Source organism: Zootoca vivipara, chromosome 9 (genome assembly GCF_965207765.1).
Source record: "Zootoca vivipara chromosome 9, rZooViv2.hap1.1, whole genome shotgun sequence".
NCBI lineage: Eukaryota > Metazoa > Chordata > Lepidosauria > Squamata > Lacertidae > Zootoca > Zootoca vivipara.
The window spans coordinates 35,380,557-35,397,467 of record NC_142592.1 but is presented as its reverse complement, the minus strand read 5'-3'; the positions used below and the strand labels follow the sequence as shown (position 1 = coordinate 35,397,467).

The 16,911-nt window shown below is 39.6% G+C and overlaps 1 protein-coding gene across 17 annotated transcripts in view; it reads left to right on the top strand.

Annotated features, from left to right (window-relative positions):
* Nucleotides 1-16,911, top strand: part of ATP2B1 (ATPase plasma membrane Ca2+ transporting 1) — a 72,231-nt gene that overhangs the window by 37,969 nt on the left and 17,351 nt on the right. For 12 of the 17 annotated variants that reach the window (XM_088651839.1, XM_088651833.1, XM_088651835.1 and 9 more), the window contains 8 exons: nt 5,553-5,807; nt 5,888-6,013; nt 8,919-9,062; nt 11,905-11,943; nt 13,443-13,598; nt 13,776-13,990; nt 14,407-14,649; nt 16,170-16,411. In XM_088651839.1, coding sequence (XP_088507965.1) covers nt 5,553-5,807; nt 5,888-6,013; nt 8,919-9,062; nt 11,905-11,943; nt 13,443-13,598; nt 13,776-13,990; nt 14,407-14,649; nt 16,170-16,411 — 1,420 coding nt within the window. The remainder of the gene's footprint in view (nt 1-5,552; nt 5,808-5,887; nt 6,014-8,918; nt 9,063-11,904; nt 11,944-13,442; nt 13,599-13,775; nt 13,991-14,406; nt 14,650-16,169; nt 16,412-16,911) is intronic. The other 5 variants (XM_088651844.1, XM_088651848.1, XM_088651846.1 and 2 more) reach the window with 1 other exon arrangement.

The window sequence follows — 16,911 nt, the reverse complement described above, 5'->3', positions numbered from 1 at the left end:
TATCAAAGCAGAAGTTGTCTTAAAATTAAGTAACTCAGGCTTCATGTAGGTTGATTTAAATGGTTTCTCTCCTTCCTCACAATTATAGTTCAAGTATTGGATACTTGCATTGTTTTCTACTATACCGCAGAATACGGGGGAAAGTATGGAATTTGACCAATAACATGTTTATTAATTTTATACCTAAATTTTTATTACAAAAATTGAAATTAATGCACCTAACTTCATCATGCTCATTAATTTAAATGGGTTTATTCTGAGTAAAACTTAGTGATTAACACCCTAAAGTCCCCCCCATAAACTAGATTGTATTTATCAGCAGCAGTCACCCCCCCTCAACTGAATGGGGTTGTTGCTTTTAAATGGAATTAATGATGAAACAAATTTTTGGTGTGTATTGTCTTTGATTTAAAGTTATCAGAATGGTGATTTGTTTCCTCCACCAACCACTATGGCAAGTGATCTGACTAAATAATGCAATGTCAAGCATATCACTGTGCTCTTAATGCCTCTCATGAACAGTGTTCTAAAGGGGAGGAGATGAGAGAAATCTGTTTTATTTAATTGATAAAGCACTACCTAATTTCTAGCTGTTCCCAATTATGTAATTTGATTCTAAGGCTGCTTGTTTTTGAAAAATTCAACTTGTAAAACACAAGGAACCTTAGTTTAACGAAGGCTTCTCAGACAGCTGAAATGCAGCCTTTAGGGTTTAATTGGAAATTTGAACAATCTTTCAAATAATTGTATAATTTAAACTTAAGAATGCCATCAACAAAAGGGGAGTGAATTCTGGATGGGGTATTTCTACCCACTCACGCCACTGGACAAGAAGATGCAAATGAGCAGGAGTCATCTGATTGGGCCAGATGACCTCTCCCCAGTTCATTTCCTGCTCAGCTGTACTGCAGGACATCTGTTCTCCACCCTGTCTTTTTTACTCAGCCAGGGTGGGGTAGCAACTGGAATTTTACCCTTTCGTTTGCTTTTATTTTACTAAGCCCATAGTGTAAGAGAGCCTCACTTAGGCCAGTGTTTCTCAACCAGTGTGCCTCCAGATGTTTTCGGACTACAACTCCCATCATCCCTAGCTAGCAAGATCAGTGGTCAGGAATGATGGGAGTTGTAGTCCCACAACATCTGGAGGCACACTGGTTGAGAAACACTGACTTAGGCCATTGCCAAAAGGAAACCAAGGAAAAAGCATAGGCATGGAAGAACTGGGCCAGATGATGTCCCCAGCAAATAATCACAAACAATAGTAAAACTGAAATGTGTCACCACCTCATTTGCAAGAGCAGGGAAAGCTATCATCATAATTAAACCTAGTGAGTGGATTTGTCAAAACCTGTCCTAGCCTGAACAGGTGATCCACAAGTATACTGTGCTGAATGGTTTCAAAAGCTGTGAGATCCAGGATAATCAAGTAAAAATTTATTCCCAGGTTGACCCCAAACTCATTTATTTGCAACATTCCTGTACTGCCCCCCCCCCCAATTTCTTCAGGCAGTTCACACACGTTAAAACCATGAAGTTGGTTTTAAAATCATAAACAGTTAAAACAGCAACATAATAAAACCAGCAACAGAAAACAAATAGTGCAACATGTTTTAGTAATAAAACAAACAAAGAAAGCCTGGGGAAATAAAAGGTCATTACAAGGTGTTGAAAAATACCACAATGTAGGTAAACTCCTGGGGGGTGGAAAATATTCCATAATGGGTGCCACTACTGCAAATACCCTTTCCCTTGTGGCTTCCACTTCAGCTAATTTGGCAGGAACATGTAGAAGTGGGCCTATAGGTAATGATCATTCAGGTAATTTGGCTCTAAGCCACTTGAGACTTTAAATGTTAATACCAGCACTTTGAATTGAGCTCAGAAGCAGACGAGAGCAAACCCCACAGGAAATTATCAGAACATGGATGACTATAGCAAAACTATCTTTGTCCAGATAATATCAAAACTGGTATATCATTCTGAGCTGATAAAAAGGTTCTCTGAACTACCAAAGATGCATGTGCATTAAGAGACCGTGCTGGATCCAGGAACACCCTCTAGACCAGGCATCCCCAAACTTCGGCCCTCCAGATGTTTTGGACTACAATTCCCATCATCCCTGACCACTGGTCCTGTTAGCTAGGGATCATGGGAGTTGTAGGCCAAAACATCTGGAGGGCCACAGTTTGGGGATGCCTGCTCTAGACTATGCTTCTGTTCCTTTGGGGAGAGTGCAACCTCCTTCAGAACAGATTGTGCACCACTCAGCTTGTTGGATAGACCACCCACTAATAATACTTCTGTCTTGTCTAGATTGAGTTTCAGTTTATTGCCTGTTCCCCAGTTCATTACCATGCCCAAACACTGATTCGTAATGTCCACTGCCTAACCTAGTTTTGATAGAAAGGAGAGAAACAACAGAAAGTCATATGTATATTAGAGACATCCAAGGCCACACCTATGAATAACCTCAGCCAAAGAGTTCCAAACAGGCTCAAGACTGAATTTTAGAACTGAAACATGACTAGCAGTTCTCTTGTTCAGGCATTCCCATCATTACCCTATTCTTGGGCATAAAGTAATCTGACCTGGGTGATGTGTTTAAACTCTGAACCAGATATACATGCACTGGAAAAAGATAACATAATGAATGTACTGCCCATCATTGTACCTTTTATGTCAAACTATTGCCATTCTTCTCACATCTAGAGTTCTGCATTAATCATTTAATAGATAGTTGGAGAGTTTAAAAACATACCCATTCTCTCTCATTTCTTTCTTCTTTGACATCAGTTGATTCAGTTCTTTGGGGTAAATAGGACTATCCTTTGTCAAAACTCTTCAAAATAGACTTAATCCTCGAAAATGAGTACGGTAATACTGATGTGACCTCCGCTAGTGGGGTGTGTGTGTGTGTGTGTGTGTGTGTGTGTGTGTGTGTGTGTGTGTCAGCATCAGACTTACTCATGGGGAATATTTTGCTGCAAAACATGAAAACTTAACCACCTCTCTAATTTGTTGTCTACTGACAGTTACATTCTTTTTATCCTTGACTTTAATCTGTTAGAACCTGGAATATGTTATTGGACAGAATGGATCAGACTCTTATCTTGAAATAAATGGGAGAGATTCAGGGGCGATGTTCTTGGTTGATCAAATTTGCTTACATATTTATCCAGAAATCTTGTAGTACTCTGCCAAGAGTTGGTCCACATCATGCTACCTTTTTATAAGCCTATAGCTGCTAAAAATTGAATATGGGAATCTGTTATGTGCAATGGAAAAGGTAGAAACTTTAAATCCTATGATCACAAGAAAAGAATTTTAAGTATTGATGTAAGCTCTGCTACCAGAACTTTTACTTATGTTCTAGTTATGGACTAGACCAGGCATCCCCAAACTGCGGCCCTCCAGATGTTTTGGCCTACAACTCCCATGATCCCTAGCTAACAGGACCACTGGTTGGGGAAGATGGGAATTGTAGTCCAAAACATCTGGAGGGTCAAAGTTTGGGAATGCCTGGACTAGACTAGGTGTGGGGAATCTTTGGCCCTCCAAATACTGCTTGAACTACAACTCCCATCAACCCCAGCAAGCATGGTCAGTACCCAGGGAAGATGGGAATTGTAGTTCAGAAACATATGGCAGGCCAAAGGTTTTCCATACCTGGGCTTGACTATCTAGGAGTGGTTCTTAATTAAAATACATCAAGATTTACATCTAAATTACTTCTGTGTTAAAGCCTTCTTCCTAATGTAGTTAAATACCAGCTTCTATTGCTGATATTTCTGCGTTCGGTTGCATCTTAGTCTTGGGAAATGGAGAAAAAACATCTTATGTGGGAAGTGTGAAGGAGTCATGTTCCTCGGGATTTCCACATTCACTGTATGTCAACAAAAAATGATCAAGCATAAGAATATCTGTTCAAAACTGCCGATAATTTTGCAACAAGCCCTCCATTTACCTCTCTGAAATGAGAGCAGCAAGGACCCCGTCAGTCCTTTGTTCCACTTCCAGATCATGGCAAATCTAGTATAGACAGGAAGAATAGAGATTGCATGGGTCTGTTTGCAGCACATAGACATCTGGCCTGTTATTAATAGTCTCTGTGTACTCACCTGTAGTGGGCAAAGGTGAAAGGCAGGGAAGCTCTATGCAATGTGCAAACCCCTCTGTTTTTCCCAAGCCACTTCTGCTTTAACTGTTGAATGCTCCAAGGGGGAGGTTTAGGGATATTTCCCCAGAAACACCCACACACCCTGCATGGGCATAGATACCTTGGCTGTATACATACCAGAGTCTTAATGCACATGTGTGTCACACAGATCTGATTTTTCATCCACACATGAGCATTCATTTGAACTCTTTAAGTATTTTATTGTCTACACCAGTGGTTCACAATTAACTTATGTTCTGCAGACCCCCTGTTTTTGAATAGCCAAGCCATAGACATCCTACTTTTGAAAATGTTATGGTAGTTTTTGTTATGTAAATGGTGCTGTGGACCCCTTGGGCTCCACAGACCACCAGTTAGGAGCCACAGGTGTGCACTAGCGTGGTGTGCTTGATAGGATGTATTCTCACTGTGAGGTGTTGTCCCCTCCCCTCAATTAGTACTTCCTTACTTGTCCCAGAGTTCCGGAAACCTGAGGTCCATTGTGGGTATGTGCACAGGTAATTGTGCATTGAGGTAATTTTATTTTTGAGGTGCAAGTTTTCCAATGTACTAAACTTGAACAAAGCTGTGAGTTAAAAAGAATGTCTGTGTCCACAGTGGAAACACCAAATTATATTGTGGAAGGGGGGGGGGTGTGTGGACTGCCACTTGGAAGACGACTGAATCATGTGGATGACATGAAAAGTATGCTCTCGTGGAATGCACTTTAAACTGCTGTGTGTATATAACCCTTGTTGACTGATACATTTAAACTAAATATTCCTACAGCACTTGTAATATAGTGGTAGGATACCATTGTCATGGTAGCCTAATTGCACCCACATAATATGAACATTAGGGACACGGGTAGCACTGTGGGTTAAACCACAGAGCCTAGGGCTTGCTGATCAGAAGGACGGCGGTTCGAATCCCTGCGACGGGGTGAGCTCCCGTTGCTCAGTCCCAGCTCCTGCCAACCTAGCAGTTTGAAAGCACATCAAAGTGCAAGTAGATAAATAGGGACCGCTACAGCGGGAAGGTAAACGGTGTTTCTTTGTGCTGCTCTGGTTCACCAGAAGCAGCTTTGTCATGCTGGCCACATGACCTGGAAGCTGTATGCTGGCTCCCTCGACCAATAATGCGAGATGAGTGTGCAACCCCAGAGTCGGTCATGGCTAGACTTAATGGTCAGGGGTCCCTTTACCTTTACCTAATATGAACATTGACCATATTTTTTGAACTCAAGCTTTGTTGTGTGTTTGATATGGGGCCTAAGTCAGTATAATTGGGTTTCTTGTGCAATAAAGTTTGGATAATAAATTTCAGATTTAAGATTAATGCAGAACAATATTAAGATTTGAGTATGTGGTGCTGATTATTTGTTTACTTTTTCCAGTATGTGGAACAGTAGCAGCTGGTGAAGACGAGGATGAAAGTGAAACAGGCTGGATCGAAGGAGCTGCAATTCTCCTGTCTGTCGTTTGTGTGGTATTAGTCACAGCTTTCAATGACTGGAGTAAAGAGAAACAATTTAGGGGATTGCAAAGCCGCATTGAACAAGAGCAGAAGTTTACTGTCATCAGGGGTGGCCAAGTCATCCAGATACCTATAGCTGACATAGTTGTTGGTGATATTGCACAAGTAAAATATGGTAAATATACTTATTTATGATGTCATCTCTGGTAACTTCTTATTGAATGTATTTTAAAAGTACCATTTGGGCTCTTTTAGGTGACCTTTTACCAGCAGATGGTGTACTTATACAAGGAAATGACCTCAAAATTGATGAAAGCTCACTGACTGGAGAATCTGATCATGTTAAGAAAACATCTGATCGAGATCCTATGTTGCTCTCAGGTGAGTGATCAAATGATAGCTAAGAACTGAGCATGAGGTATTTTGGAAACTGGACAAAGTTTCCTACTTCAAGAACTAGGCTATGTGAAACACTGTCTTTCTAGGTGACAGCATGCTAAGATCTAGTGCTCTTATGTATTATGTATCATGCTTTTAACCTTCTCAGGGCCGGAAAGATGGGTCTTAACAACAGATAGGATTTCAGACATACAAGTATCTTTAAAGTGATTACTTTAAGCAAGTGTGCATCGCTGAAATGTCTCAACTTCCCATATATATCAAACACTGTTCGTAGAGTAGTTTTATTAGACGCTAGTAATATGGATGTGGTGACTCTCTGAATTTAGTCAGCATGCCCTCATTTAGCTCCTCATCAATGAAATAAAGATGAAATCATTCAAAGCCTGAAGTGAGTTATATGGTTAAGACTGCAGAAGTACTGCAGAGTGTTCTAGTTGACAGAATTCAGTTGTGTAAATAGACAGCTACTGATTTCCACTATACTCCAGAGACTATGCAGATTTAAACCTTATTGCCAGTCTGGAATTAACTGATTCACTACCTTATATAGTATAGCCATGAACAATAACAAACTGAGCGTTCTCCCGAGCATGTTGATATTTCTCAGTGGCCCTGTTTTGGCTTCATATCTGTCAGCACTCACTACCTGAGTTTGCTGTTGGTGATACTTACATCTGCTCAGTTCAGTGCACTTGAGGTAGATAGGCATTATCTTTGCAAGGCAGTATATTTACAAATCATTTGAAATATAATGGATTTTATTAGAACACTACCCTTAACTAACCTAATGGGGCTTGTCGGAGTGTGTATCATGGCCTAAGATTTAAAGTATTCCAGTAGAAACTCAGATGTGCTCCAGATATACAGGACTGATTGCAATATTTAGATGCATTAGCAGCTTATGGAAAAGCAGCATTTATGGGAATGCTGAAATGTGGTCTTTTCTTTGGAATGTGTTTTTTCTTTTGGAAACTTCCTTCCCTATCAACTTGATATCATGCATTATAATACATAGGTGTGTTAATACTAAGAATGTTATGTCCAGTCTAATGCTACACTGCAGTTTTGTATAACTGTACAGTGGCACCTCGGGTTAAGAACTTAATTCGTTCTGGAGGTCCGTTCTTAACCTGAAACTGTTCTTAACCTGAGGTACCACTTTAGCTAATGGGGCCTCCCACTGCCGCCACGCGATTTCTGTTCTCATCCTAAGGTAAAGTTCTTTACCTGAGGTACTACCTCCGAGTTAGCGGAGTCTGTAACCTGAAGCATCTGTAACCCGAGGTACCACTGTAATAAAATGTCTTATAAAAAGCAGTTCTAGCGTAAAGGACTTTACTGGAGCGCCCAACTCAAATTCCTCCAGGGGCCACTTTAGTTTATTAACCCAGCATGACTGCATGGCAGCTGCATTAACTACTGAAAAGCATTTTTTGCTACAGTTGTAACTGTGTTCAGTGCATTCTGCTAATCCCTCCTTGGCTTTGCTCCCATAGTACTGTTTCTTCTTTCTCTGGCCTCTGTTAAACATCCCTCCTTCTCTGTGTGCCCCATAGCACATGCTGTGTCTTCACCACCACAAGTCTGCAGCCCATCTGTTTCCCCGCTTGCAAGTGTCTGCATAACATGTTACCAACTCGTTTTTCTCCTTTTTGTACCTCTGCAGTTCAGAACCCATCTGTTCATCCCTTTTCTTTCAGCATTTGCTCCATTTCTTCCATTTCATCTCGCCCCCAATGTATGATCTGTTGTGATTGTGCAACAGTGCACAATACTTTCACTTCCCTCAGTATATGAATTGCTGGAAAATCTGGAACAGGTGGACAAAGCAGCATGGCTTGCTGGCTAGATCACTAGAACAAAACTCTGAATCCAGGAAGGGAGGAATAATACAGGCATAATGTGGCAGATTTACTCCCATCTTACTTCCAGCTTAGATGGGCCTTGGCTGTTTCTACAAATGTAGAGAAAGTTGTTAATACAATGGACTTTTGTTTTATTTTGAGAGAGATATCCTTTCAGAAGGTACATCTCCAGGAATCTCAAACATTCCTTTCAGCTGCCCCATCTCACATTTAATACCCCCCTTCCCCCCCAAAAAACTAGGGACTGGGAAAGTAGGAGAAATTGGTAAACAAGTACAATGGCAGCTCTTATTTTTTCCTGCACCTTATCCAAAGCAGTTTGGGGCTTCTTATGGGTGACCCACTATAGTGCTGGCAGGGAAGGATCAAGTGCAGGGATCAGCAAACTTTTTCAGCAGGGGGCCGGTCCACTGTCCCTCAGACCTTGTGGGGGGGCCAGACTATATTTTGAAAAAAATGTGAACGAATTGCTATACTCCACAAATAACCCACGGGCCGGAATGAGAAGGCGATTGGCTGGAGGAGAAATAGTTGCAGGGGGGCTTTCATAATGTAAAGGGTGACTGTTCTGGGTTTACTTGTGCACTTCTTTACTCCTAAAATTGCACACACACCCATTCCAAAAAGATTGTTAGGCTAAAATGGGAGTAATCATATGTATACTGCCCTGAGAACCTAGTCGAAAGGTGGCTATGAAAGGGGGATATAAATGCAATAGTGCCAGTTTTTAGGCATTTACCAGTGATCTTGCACATCAGCTGTATATTGGCTAGCCAGTAGCTGACTGTTGGTAGGCACAAAATTTTCAAATGGCTATAGTCTTACTGAATGGCTTTTATTGGCTTAGCGTTTCTTGGGTGTTATAAAACCCTTCTTTATATTTTCTGAATATCCTTTATTGATCAAATGCGTGTTTCTGCTATAGGAAATTAATGAAAGTATTGTAATAAGTTTCTCGCTAACTTGTAGCATAAGCCTGTCTGGAACTTTTCATGAATATTAATGCTTTCACATTTCAGGTACTCATGTAATGGAAGGTTCTGGACGAATGGTAGTTACTGCTGTAGGTGTAAACTCACAAACTGGAATTATCTTTACCTTGCTTGGTGCTGGAGGTGATGACGAAGAAGAAAAGAAAGAAAAAGAGAAAAAGGACAAGAAAAGTAAGCATGAAGTTTGAGACGGACTTTAGAGATGCATTTTGTAGTTGGCTTCTCTTCTGTAAGAATGTCTGCAAGTGGTGTTGGCTATGCAGAATAACAATGTAGGCAGGTACAAAATAACTGCATAGAACTCCTGCTTCTGCAACTTCCATTGTCCAAGAGGGTAAGTCAATTTTGTCTCTGAAGTCTTTCAAATTAACATTCCCAACTTGCTTCAGCTGACACTTCATTACTCACTTAATACAATCACTCAAGTGCTCTTAACAGTATCACAAAAATAGCATGTGTTAAGTGAGGCCGCCTGAAATTGGTAAACTCCATAGACTATAGGGTGTTCCCTCTTTTATACTAGAGAAAAAAAACCTGAAAGGTATTTTTTTTTATTCAAAGAAAGGTCATTTCATTTGTTGTGTCCCTTCTGAAGTTAACCGTCTCCTCTGGCCCCTGAGATTTTTTTATTTTATTTTTTTGCAATACCTATATAGGTAGGTATAAAACAACAGCTGCCATGGAGGGACAGTATCATAGCTGCCAAGTTCCGGCCTGAGAAATAAGAGACTGGACCGGAAGTAGCAAACCGGAAGTAGTGCTGCCGCCATTTTGGAACTGGGCGGAGCATGCTCAGAAGCTACTTTTGATGCTGCTCTGCCCTGTTCCAAAATGGCCGCTGCACCAGAAGTCGCGCTGCAGCCATTTTGGAACTGGGCAAAGCAGCATCAAAAGTCGCTTCTGAGCATGCTCCGCCCAGTTCCAAAATGGCCGCCGCGCCAGAATAAAACAAAAAAGTCCGTTTTTTCGGCTGGGGACAGCTGGAAAAACGGGAGTTTCCCGGGGAATACGGGAGACTTGGCAGCTATGGACAGTATTCAGATATTGTTTAAAATTACACTGCTGCACCTGGAAACTGATATTCACCTCTTTGGTTTGTATTGCACCTCATAGATGACCTGGCTCTAGCTCAGAACTCAAAGAATTTTTTTTTAGTGTGAACCTAATCAATACTGAGAAATCTCTCCACATTTACTTGAATTAATGTCAAACTCACCATTACTAATCTTGATATGTCAGGACTTTGATTAATAGCAATTCTATTACTTGTTGTAACCTAATAAACACGCAATTGAAGTGGTAATGTGAGGAGGTTTAGGGCTGTATGCACTCCATCCTTGTACTGGGTAAACCAGTAAAAGGAGTAGCAGAAACATTTCATCTCATTTCATTTGAACTACAGCTATAAAAGAATCTCATTTGTTAAAATCATCCCCCACTTCCCCTGTTTCTCATGAATAGAATAACAACTCATTGAGGTTGGGGGTAGAGGAAGATTTCAACTTTTGAGCTTATAAGTACAGAAGTACCTTGGTTCTCAAACTTAATCAGTTCCAGAAGTCTATTCCAAAACCGAAGCATTCCAAAACCAAGGTGCACCTTCCCATATTAAGTAATGCAAAATGGATTAATCCGTTCCAATTTTTAAAAAACAAGCCCTAAAACAAAAATTTAACATGAATTTTACTAACAAGACCATTGAGCCATAAAATAAAGCAATAATCAATGTTCTGTACTATAAAATAAATAAGACAGTATTGATAAAAAAAATAAAAAAAATTTCTTACCTGCACTGATGGTAGTCATTGTTTGGATAGGGGGCTTTTATCCATCACACAATCAATCAATCAATCATAAAATGAAAAACAAGCCACAGTCACAAAAATGAAAAAGCCACACAAACAAAAACACAAAAAATAGCAAAAACAAAAGCACCAAATATCACCTCAGAACACTGCAATCAGAAACAGAAGGCTTTAATTACGATGGGGGGGGGGGCTTAAATTAGTTGCGCAAGGGTAAAACAGGATGCAAAAACCCTTTATTACGATGGGGGGGGGGGTCTCAAATGAACTGTGCAACAGTGAAAACGGAAGCTCAGGAGCACGTTCGGCCTCCGAGGCAAAGTTCGAAAACCGGAACACCTACTTCTGGGTTTGCAGCATTCGGGTTCCGGGTTGTTCAGGAACTAAGCTGTTCGAATACCAAGGTACCACTGTACATATGTATTGTAAGCTTATATATGAAACTAATCACCTTCCAGCTCCTGTCACGATGTTCAGAGGCATAAAATTTCCCCAAACCATGACGCCTCTGAACAGTTGAACACTGTTACAACATTTAAAGAATTGCAGGCTTATTCTAAGTGAAATTAAATCTGAACATTCCAACTGTCTTCTAAAACACATTGGGATCTGCACCTTAGCATCAAGCAAGACATGATTCTAAATGTGTCATTAGCAATTATGTCAAGTTTTTTTATATTTAATACTAGGCACAGGGAGAGCTGAACTTCATATGGAACATTGCAGGAGATTGAGCCCTTTCTTTCACAGCCACAGTTGAAATGAAAATTGCCTCCTACTACCAGTAGTGTCAATGGGAGCTTTTTTTCTGAAGGTGAATGGGATGTGAGGAAGAATCTTCAATGATATCATGACTGGGGAGGGAAGGGTTAAGCCACAGTTCCCTGCATGCTGTGATCCTGGTGGCCATCAGCCCCTTTCCCAACCCTGGCATTTAAAAGAACCTGATTTAGTTGCTAATACATTTAGTATGGTTTTAGATTAGTATGCATTCCTCAAGTCCAGAAAACTACTCAATTACTCTGAAAGAGCCTCATCCAGCACAGCAATAAACGCTTATGCAGACTTCACAATTATAAGAGAAATTATAAACAGTCTCCTCTTCATGCTGTTGCCCTTTAAAACTAGATAATTGAGCAGAAGATCTCATCCAAATCTAAAAGTGCTTTGATCCTAGATTTCTAAAAACAACTATTTTTTATTGGCAGGTAAAAAACAAGATGGGGCTATTGAAAATCGTAACAAAGGTAATTAACAGTACTTACAACATTAACTTGATTTTTGAGCAAGCCGGATTAACCATAACTTTTAGGCAAAACTTGTGCATCACATTTTAAAACTATACATAGCTTAATCTTGCATCTAATAGATGTAACTTGCCCTCACAATCTTATCCTAGGATATATGGAACTGCTGGGATTCAGCAAATGCACCCTGTCAGTGGAAGCGCTATGTAAGGACTTCCACTTGCACAATGGAACCTTCTCCCCTTTCTGGTGTCTGTACCCAAAAAAATTGGCTGTGGGGGGCGCTGGCTCAGGAGCATCCTTAGAACAGCATGTGAGGGGAGGGGAGGAACAATTGTTCCTTATGGCAAGCTGTTTGTTAAAGCACAACATTGAATTCCTCCCCTATTCTTAAATATGTTTAAGAGATTGAAAAGGGACCACAGGCTCATATGCTCCTTCCCCCAACACAGAGCTTAAACTGCAGTTAAGAATTCGATCAGTGCCAATATTCACCAAAGTTAAAGCCAAGCTGGACTTTTGCTTAATACGGAGTTCTAGCTGGGGTTCCAAGTGGCTCACTCTCAAATGTGGAGGAGGAGTGAAGGATGTAATTCTGTGGCCGCCTCTCAATCTGACCATGGTTTTATAGCAAGTTCACGCCAGTTGATAGTCTGAAAAGTCAGTATTCTATTGCCGTGTTCTGTGAGGGTATAGCACTGTTCTTATAAACACAGGATTGTGTCTGAAAATGGCAGCCCACTGTCACTTTCCCTTGGTGTACTTTCCCTGTCTCTGCTTGTGATGTCCAGTTAGTGAAGATTTCAGCAACAGACCCATGTTTACTATCACAAGCCATTTTTTTAAATTCTCTGTGGCCTGAGATGCAAATAACTGTATCCAGGGAGCTGCATATCTTTGTTTGTCATGGAGCCCTCTCTCATGCACCCCAACCCTGTGGAGTACTCAGGTAAGAAGGGCAATGAGTAGTGCCCTTCGTCATTGTGTTGGGCATGTCAGAATGCTGTTTGTCTTTGTCTCAGCAGGAATAACGAGAATTCCACTAAACACCCCTTGAGTTCTCTGAACTGGAGAAAAACTTGGGGGAAAGGATGCATGTATGCCTTCCCCCTGCATTTGACATGTGCCTAAAACTAAGCAAAAACCATTCCTTTTCCTAGAGTTTTCTGTAGTTTGCAGAATTTAGCTAATAGGATTTTTGTTGGAGGCGTGCAAAGCAGGCAAACATGGAGTAGGGAGTCAATGGTTGTGGATTTGTGGAAGTCAATGGTAGTCACTAGGGTATTAAGTAAGTAAACATGATACATCCTGTTTAAATTTTGGAAATTTGGTCACATAAGCCAGTCTTGCTATCTATCCTTCACCCCTTGAATTTCAGAATATTAAATACATGCTGCTCTGGATATAGAACAAATGTCAATGACTACATCTTTAATTTGAGGTTTACTCTATAGTGTTAGGAGTGGTGGTTTATCTATTATTTTCTCCCTTAAACTTAGCAAAAGCTCAGGATGGTGCAGCGATGGAAATGCAGCCCCTAAAAAGTGAAGATGGTGGTGATGGAGACGACAAAAAAAGAAACAATATGCCCAAGAAAGAAAAATCGGTTCTTCAAGGAAAGCTCACTAAGCTAGCAGTTCAGATTGGCAAAGCAGGTACGGCTTATTTAGTGTTCATCCTTAATGCCAGATTATTAATGAACAGGCATTCAACTGTAGATCTTTTCTCAAACTTAACTTTGTATTAAAATTTTGAAATGAGTTTTTGAGACCTATTTTTATAGTTTTGTCAATAATATGAATGATTAACTGGTTCTCATCTCTTCCTAAAAGGATTGCTGATGTCTGCAGTCACAGTCATCATTCTTGTATTATATTTTGTAATTGATACCTTCTGGGTCCAGAAACGTGCTTGGCTTGCTGAATGTACACCAATATATATTCAGTACTTTGTGAAGTTCTTTATCATTGGTGTTACTGTCCTGGTTGTGGCAGTTCCAGAGGGTCTTCCGCTTGCAGTTACTATCTCACTGGCTTACTCTGTAAAGGTACGTGTGAGAAACCTATGCTTCTGTATAGTAGTACACTATATAGCATAGATATATGTTCATAGATGTTTTTCCTAAGAAACTGGATCAATGAAATGTTTTTGAAGGGTTTATCTGCTTGTTCTGTTGGTTCTGCATCAACCTATATTTACAAACACTGTGGTCATAAAGTAATCACTCAGCATTAAATGTAACTCTTCCAAACACAAGGAATATGCTTGTTAAAATAACCCTTATAGTTGATGCATCTGCCAATTGATTTTATCTTTACCCTCTGGATACTAATTATAACGCTTAAATATGAGATATCCATTGAATATTTATTATGGAGGAATCTCAGCCTCAGCATGCACAATGAAAGTGAATTCTAAAAATGTGTTTAATGTTGTTAGACTGACTTAATCCCTTTTTTATAGAAAATGATGAAAGATAATAACTTGGTCAGACATCTGGATGCTTGTGAAACAATGGGAAATGCAACAGCCATTTGCTCAGATAAAACAGGAACATTGACAATGAACAGAATGACAGTAGTCCAAGCTTACATCAGTGAAAAACATTATAAAAAAATTCCTGAGGCACAAGCTATTCCTGAGAAAACCTTGTCATACCTTGTAACAGGAATCTCTGTAAACTCTGCTTATACTTCCAAAATCTTGGTAAGTGTATATTGGAAACTATTGATTCAGTGGTAGAGTTAAAGCATGTGTTTTAACATCTCCCATTGAAACAATAGGTCTTATAACTTTGGAAGGATTGTTCTCATTTAAATTCTTCAGAGTTCTATAATAAACATGTTTACTATGTACATTACTGAAAGATTACTAAGCTGATGGGAAAGCTTTGATCCTTCTTAATCACTATTGGGAATATACTGTATTTTTCTTTGTATAAGACTAGGGTTTTTTAAACCAAAAAATTAGGTTTAAATTGGGGCTCATCTTATATACGGGTAGTGCTGAGGGGGTGTTTTCTTAATTTGTAGTCCCCCAAAATAGGGGCGTCTTATACATGGGGGTGTCTTCTACACTGAAAAATACGGTAATTGAAATGAATATTAATATGGTATGATATTTGAGCTTCCTTGGCTATATATTTATTTTACATTTGGTTTTTGAAATGCCAAATGGCTCTACGTTGCTCTTCAATGCATTTTAGGTTGAAATGTATTTCCTGGGATATAGCAATAACAATAAAAGCATAATAAATAATAATAAATTAAAAGTTTGTCTATTTTCTGGATAAAATAGCATCAGTTAATTCTGAAAATCATCATTTTATGCCTCGGCTTACTTAAATCATGGCTTAATTAGTTCAAATTTCTCAAGAACTAATGTATATGATCTACTGAAACTGTTCTGGAGTCACAAAGTTTCACTTGTCATTTTAGCTTTCTTGTCCTTTCAGTATTTTATCTGTTGCTCTGATTGGGAAGAGCAGTGAAATATGCAAGAATTGCCTTAGCAGACTCATCAAGCCAAACACCAACCATTCTCTGTGTGGCCTGACAGTGCTCAACACCCCCTGTTTTTGCAGTCTCAGGTAGGCAGCAAAAACAAGTTTATTGAGCAGCTTACAGAGCATGGTTAGTGAATTGAGTTTGGCTTTATGTGTTGCATTATGGCCCACATACCTGCAAACTAGCAGTTGTACTGATTTAAGGACATATTTACAAATGACACTATCCTTTATTTTTGTTTGGCCTTGGTCAAAGGGCCATGGCATGCTGAACACCAATCTACAAATGTGTCTCTGTGTCTTGTTTACCCATTGCCTGGTATTGAAATGTGCAACTGACATTTCTCATTGCACCATTACTCTGCCAGTCTGTAAGAACTGACCCTTAGTTACTCATTGAATCTAATTTAACAGCTTATTAAGAACTAATATGACTCCTGAAATTGTCTCTGACTCTTAGTGCTTGTACTCTGACTTGAGAAGACAAATTAGTAATATAAATTTTGCTATTGGTTGCACTTTATGAACATTAAACTGCCCCCTAAGCAGTGACATATACTTTTAAGATGTGTGTAAGCTAAAATTTGCATCCAGTTTCAGCATATAACTTGTGAACCTTCAGTGTATGATTTCTGAGATGCTGAATTCTAAGCTGCTGCCTATTCATTATTTCCTTGAACCAGAAACAAATTCCTTCTCAAGGGTTTATTCTGTCTTTCAGCCTCCTGAAAAGGAAGGTGGCTTGCCCCGTCATGTTGGTAATAAAACTGAATGTGCCTTGCTGGGACTGCTTCTGGATTTGAAACGAGACTACCAGGATGTTAGAAATGAAATACCAGAAGAGGCACTTTACAAAGTCTACACCTTCAACTCTGTTAGAAAGTCCATGAGTACTGTGTTAAAGAACTCTGATGGCAGTTTCCGGATATTCAGCAAGGGTGCCTCCGAGATAGTACTTAAAAAGCAAGTTAACTTTTTTTGTGGTCTTTTATCATGTAACGGTGTGATGAAATTCCTGAAATGGTACCTTCAGTTACTTGGCATTTAAGCGCTGTATTTCTTCATTGTCCAAGTCAGGAGTTCTTAGAACTAGCTAATTTAGAAACCTTTCCTAGAAGATGTTGCTTTAAGGCTTGCAACATATCTGAATGCTTCATTGTCCCAAACTTAAGCTAGTTACCTTCCAAGTCTCCGGTGAATACAATGTTGCATTTAACTTTGCTTAGTCTCTATGAAAGCTTCTTGCATAGTGTGATGCAATGACTACTTTTTGCTAAAGATTAGATATATAATCTTGTTGGTTAATCATAGAAACAGTGAAGTATTTCCTGCTAGTCTTCCCTTTAAGATGATAGCTTTCATTATCTGCCTATTGAATGAATTGTACTCTTTTCTTACTTTTTAATTGCAAGGTTTGGTGGTCAGTGAGGGTAAACTTGTTCACATGGACTGGGTGAAAAGGG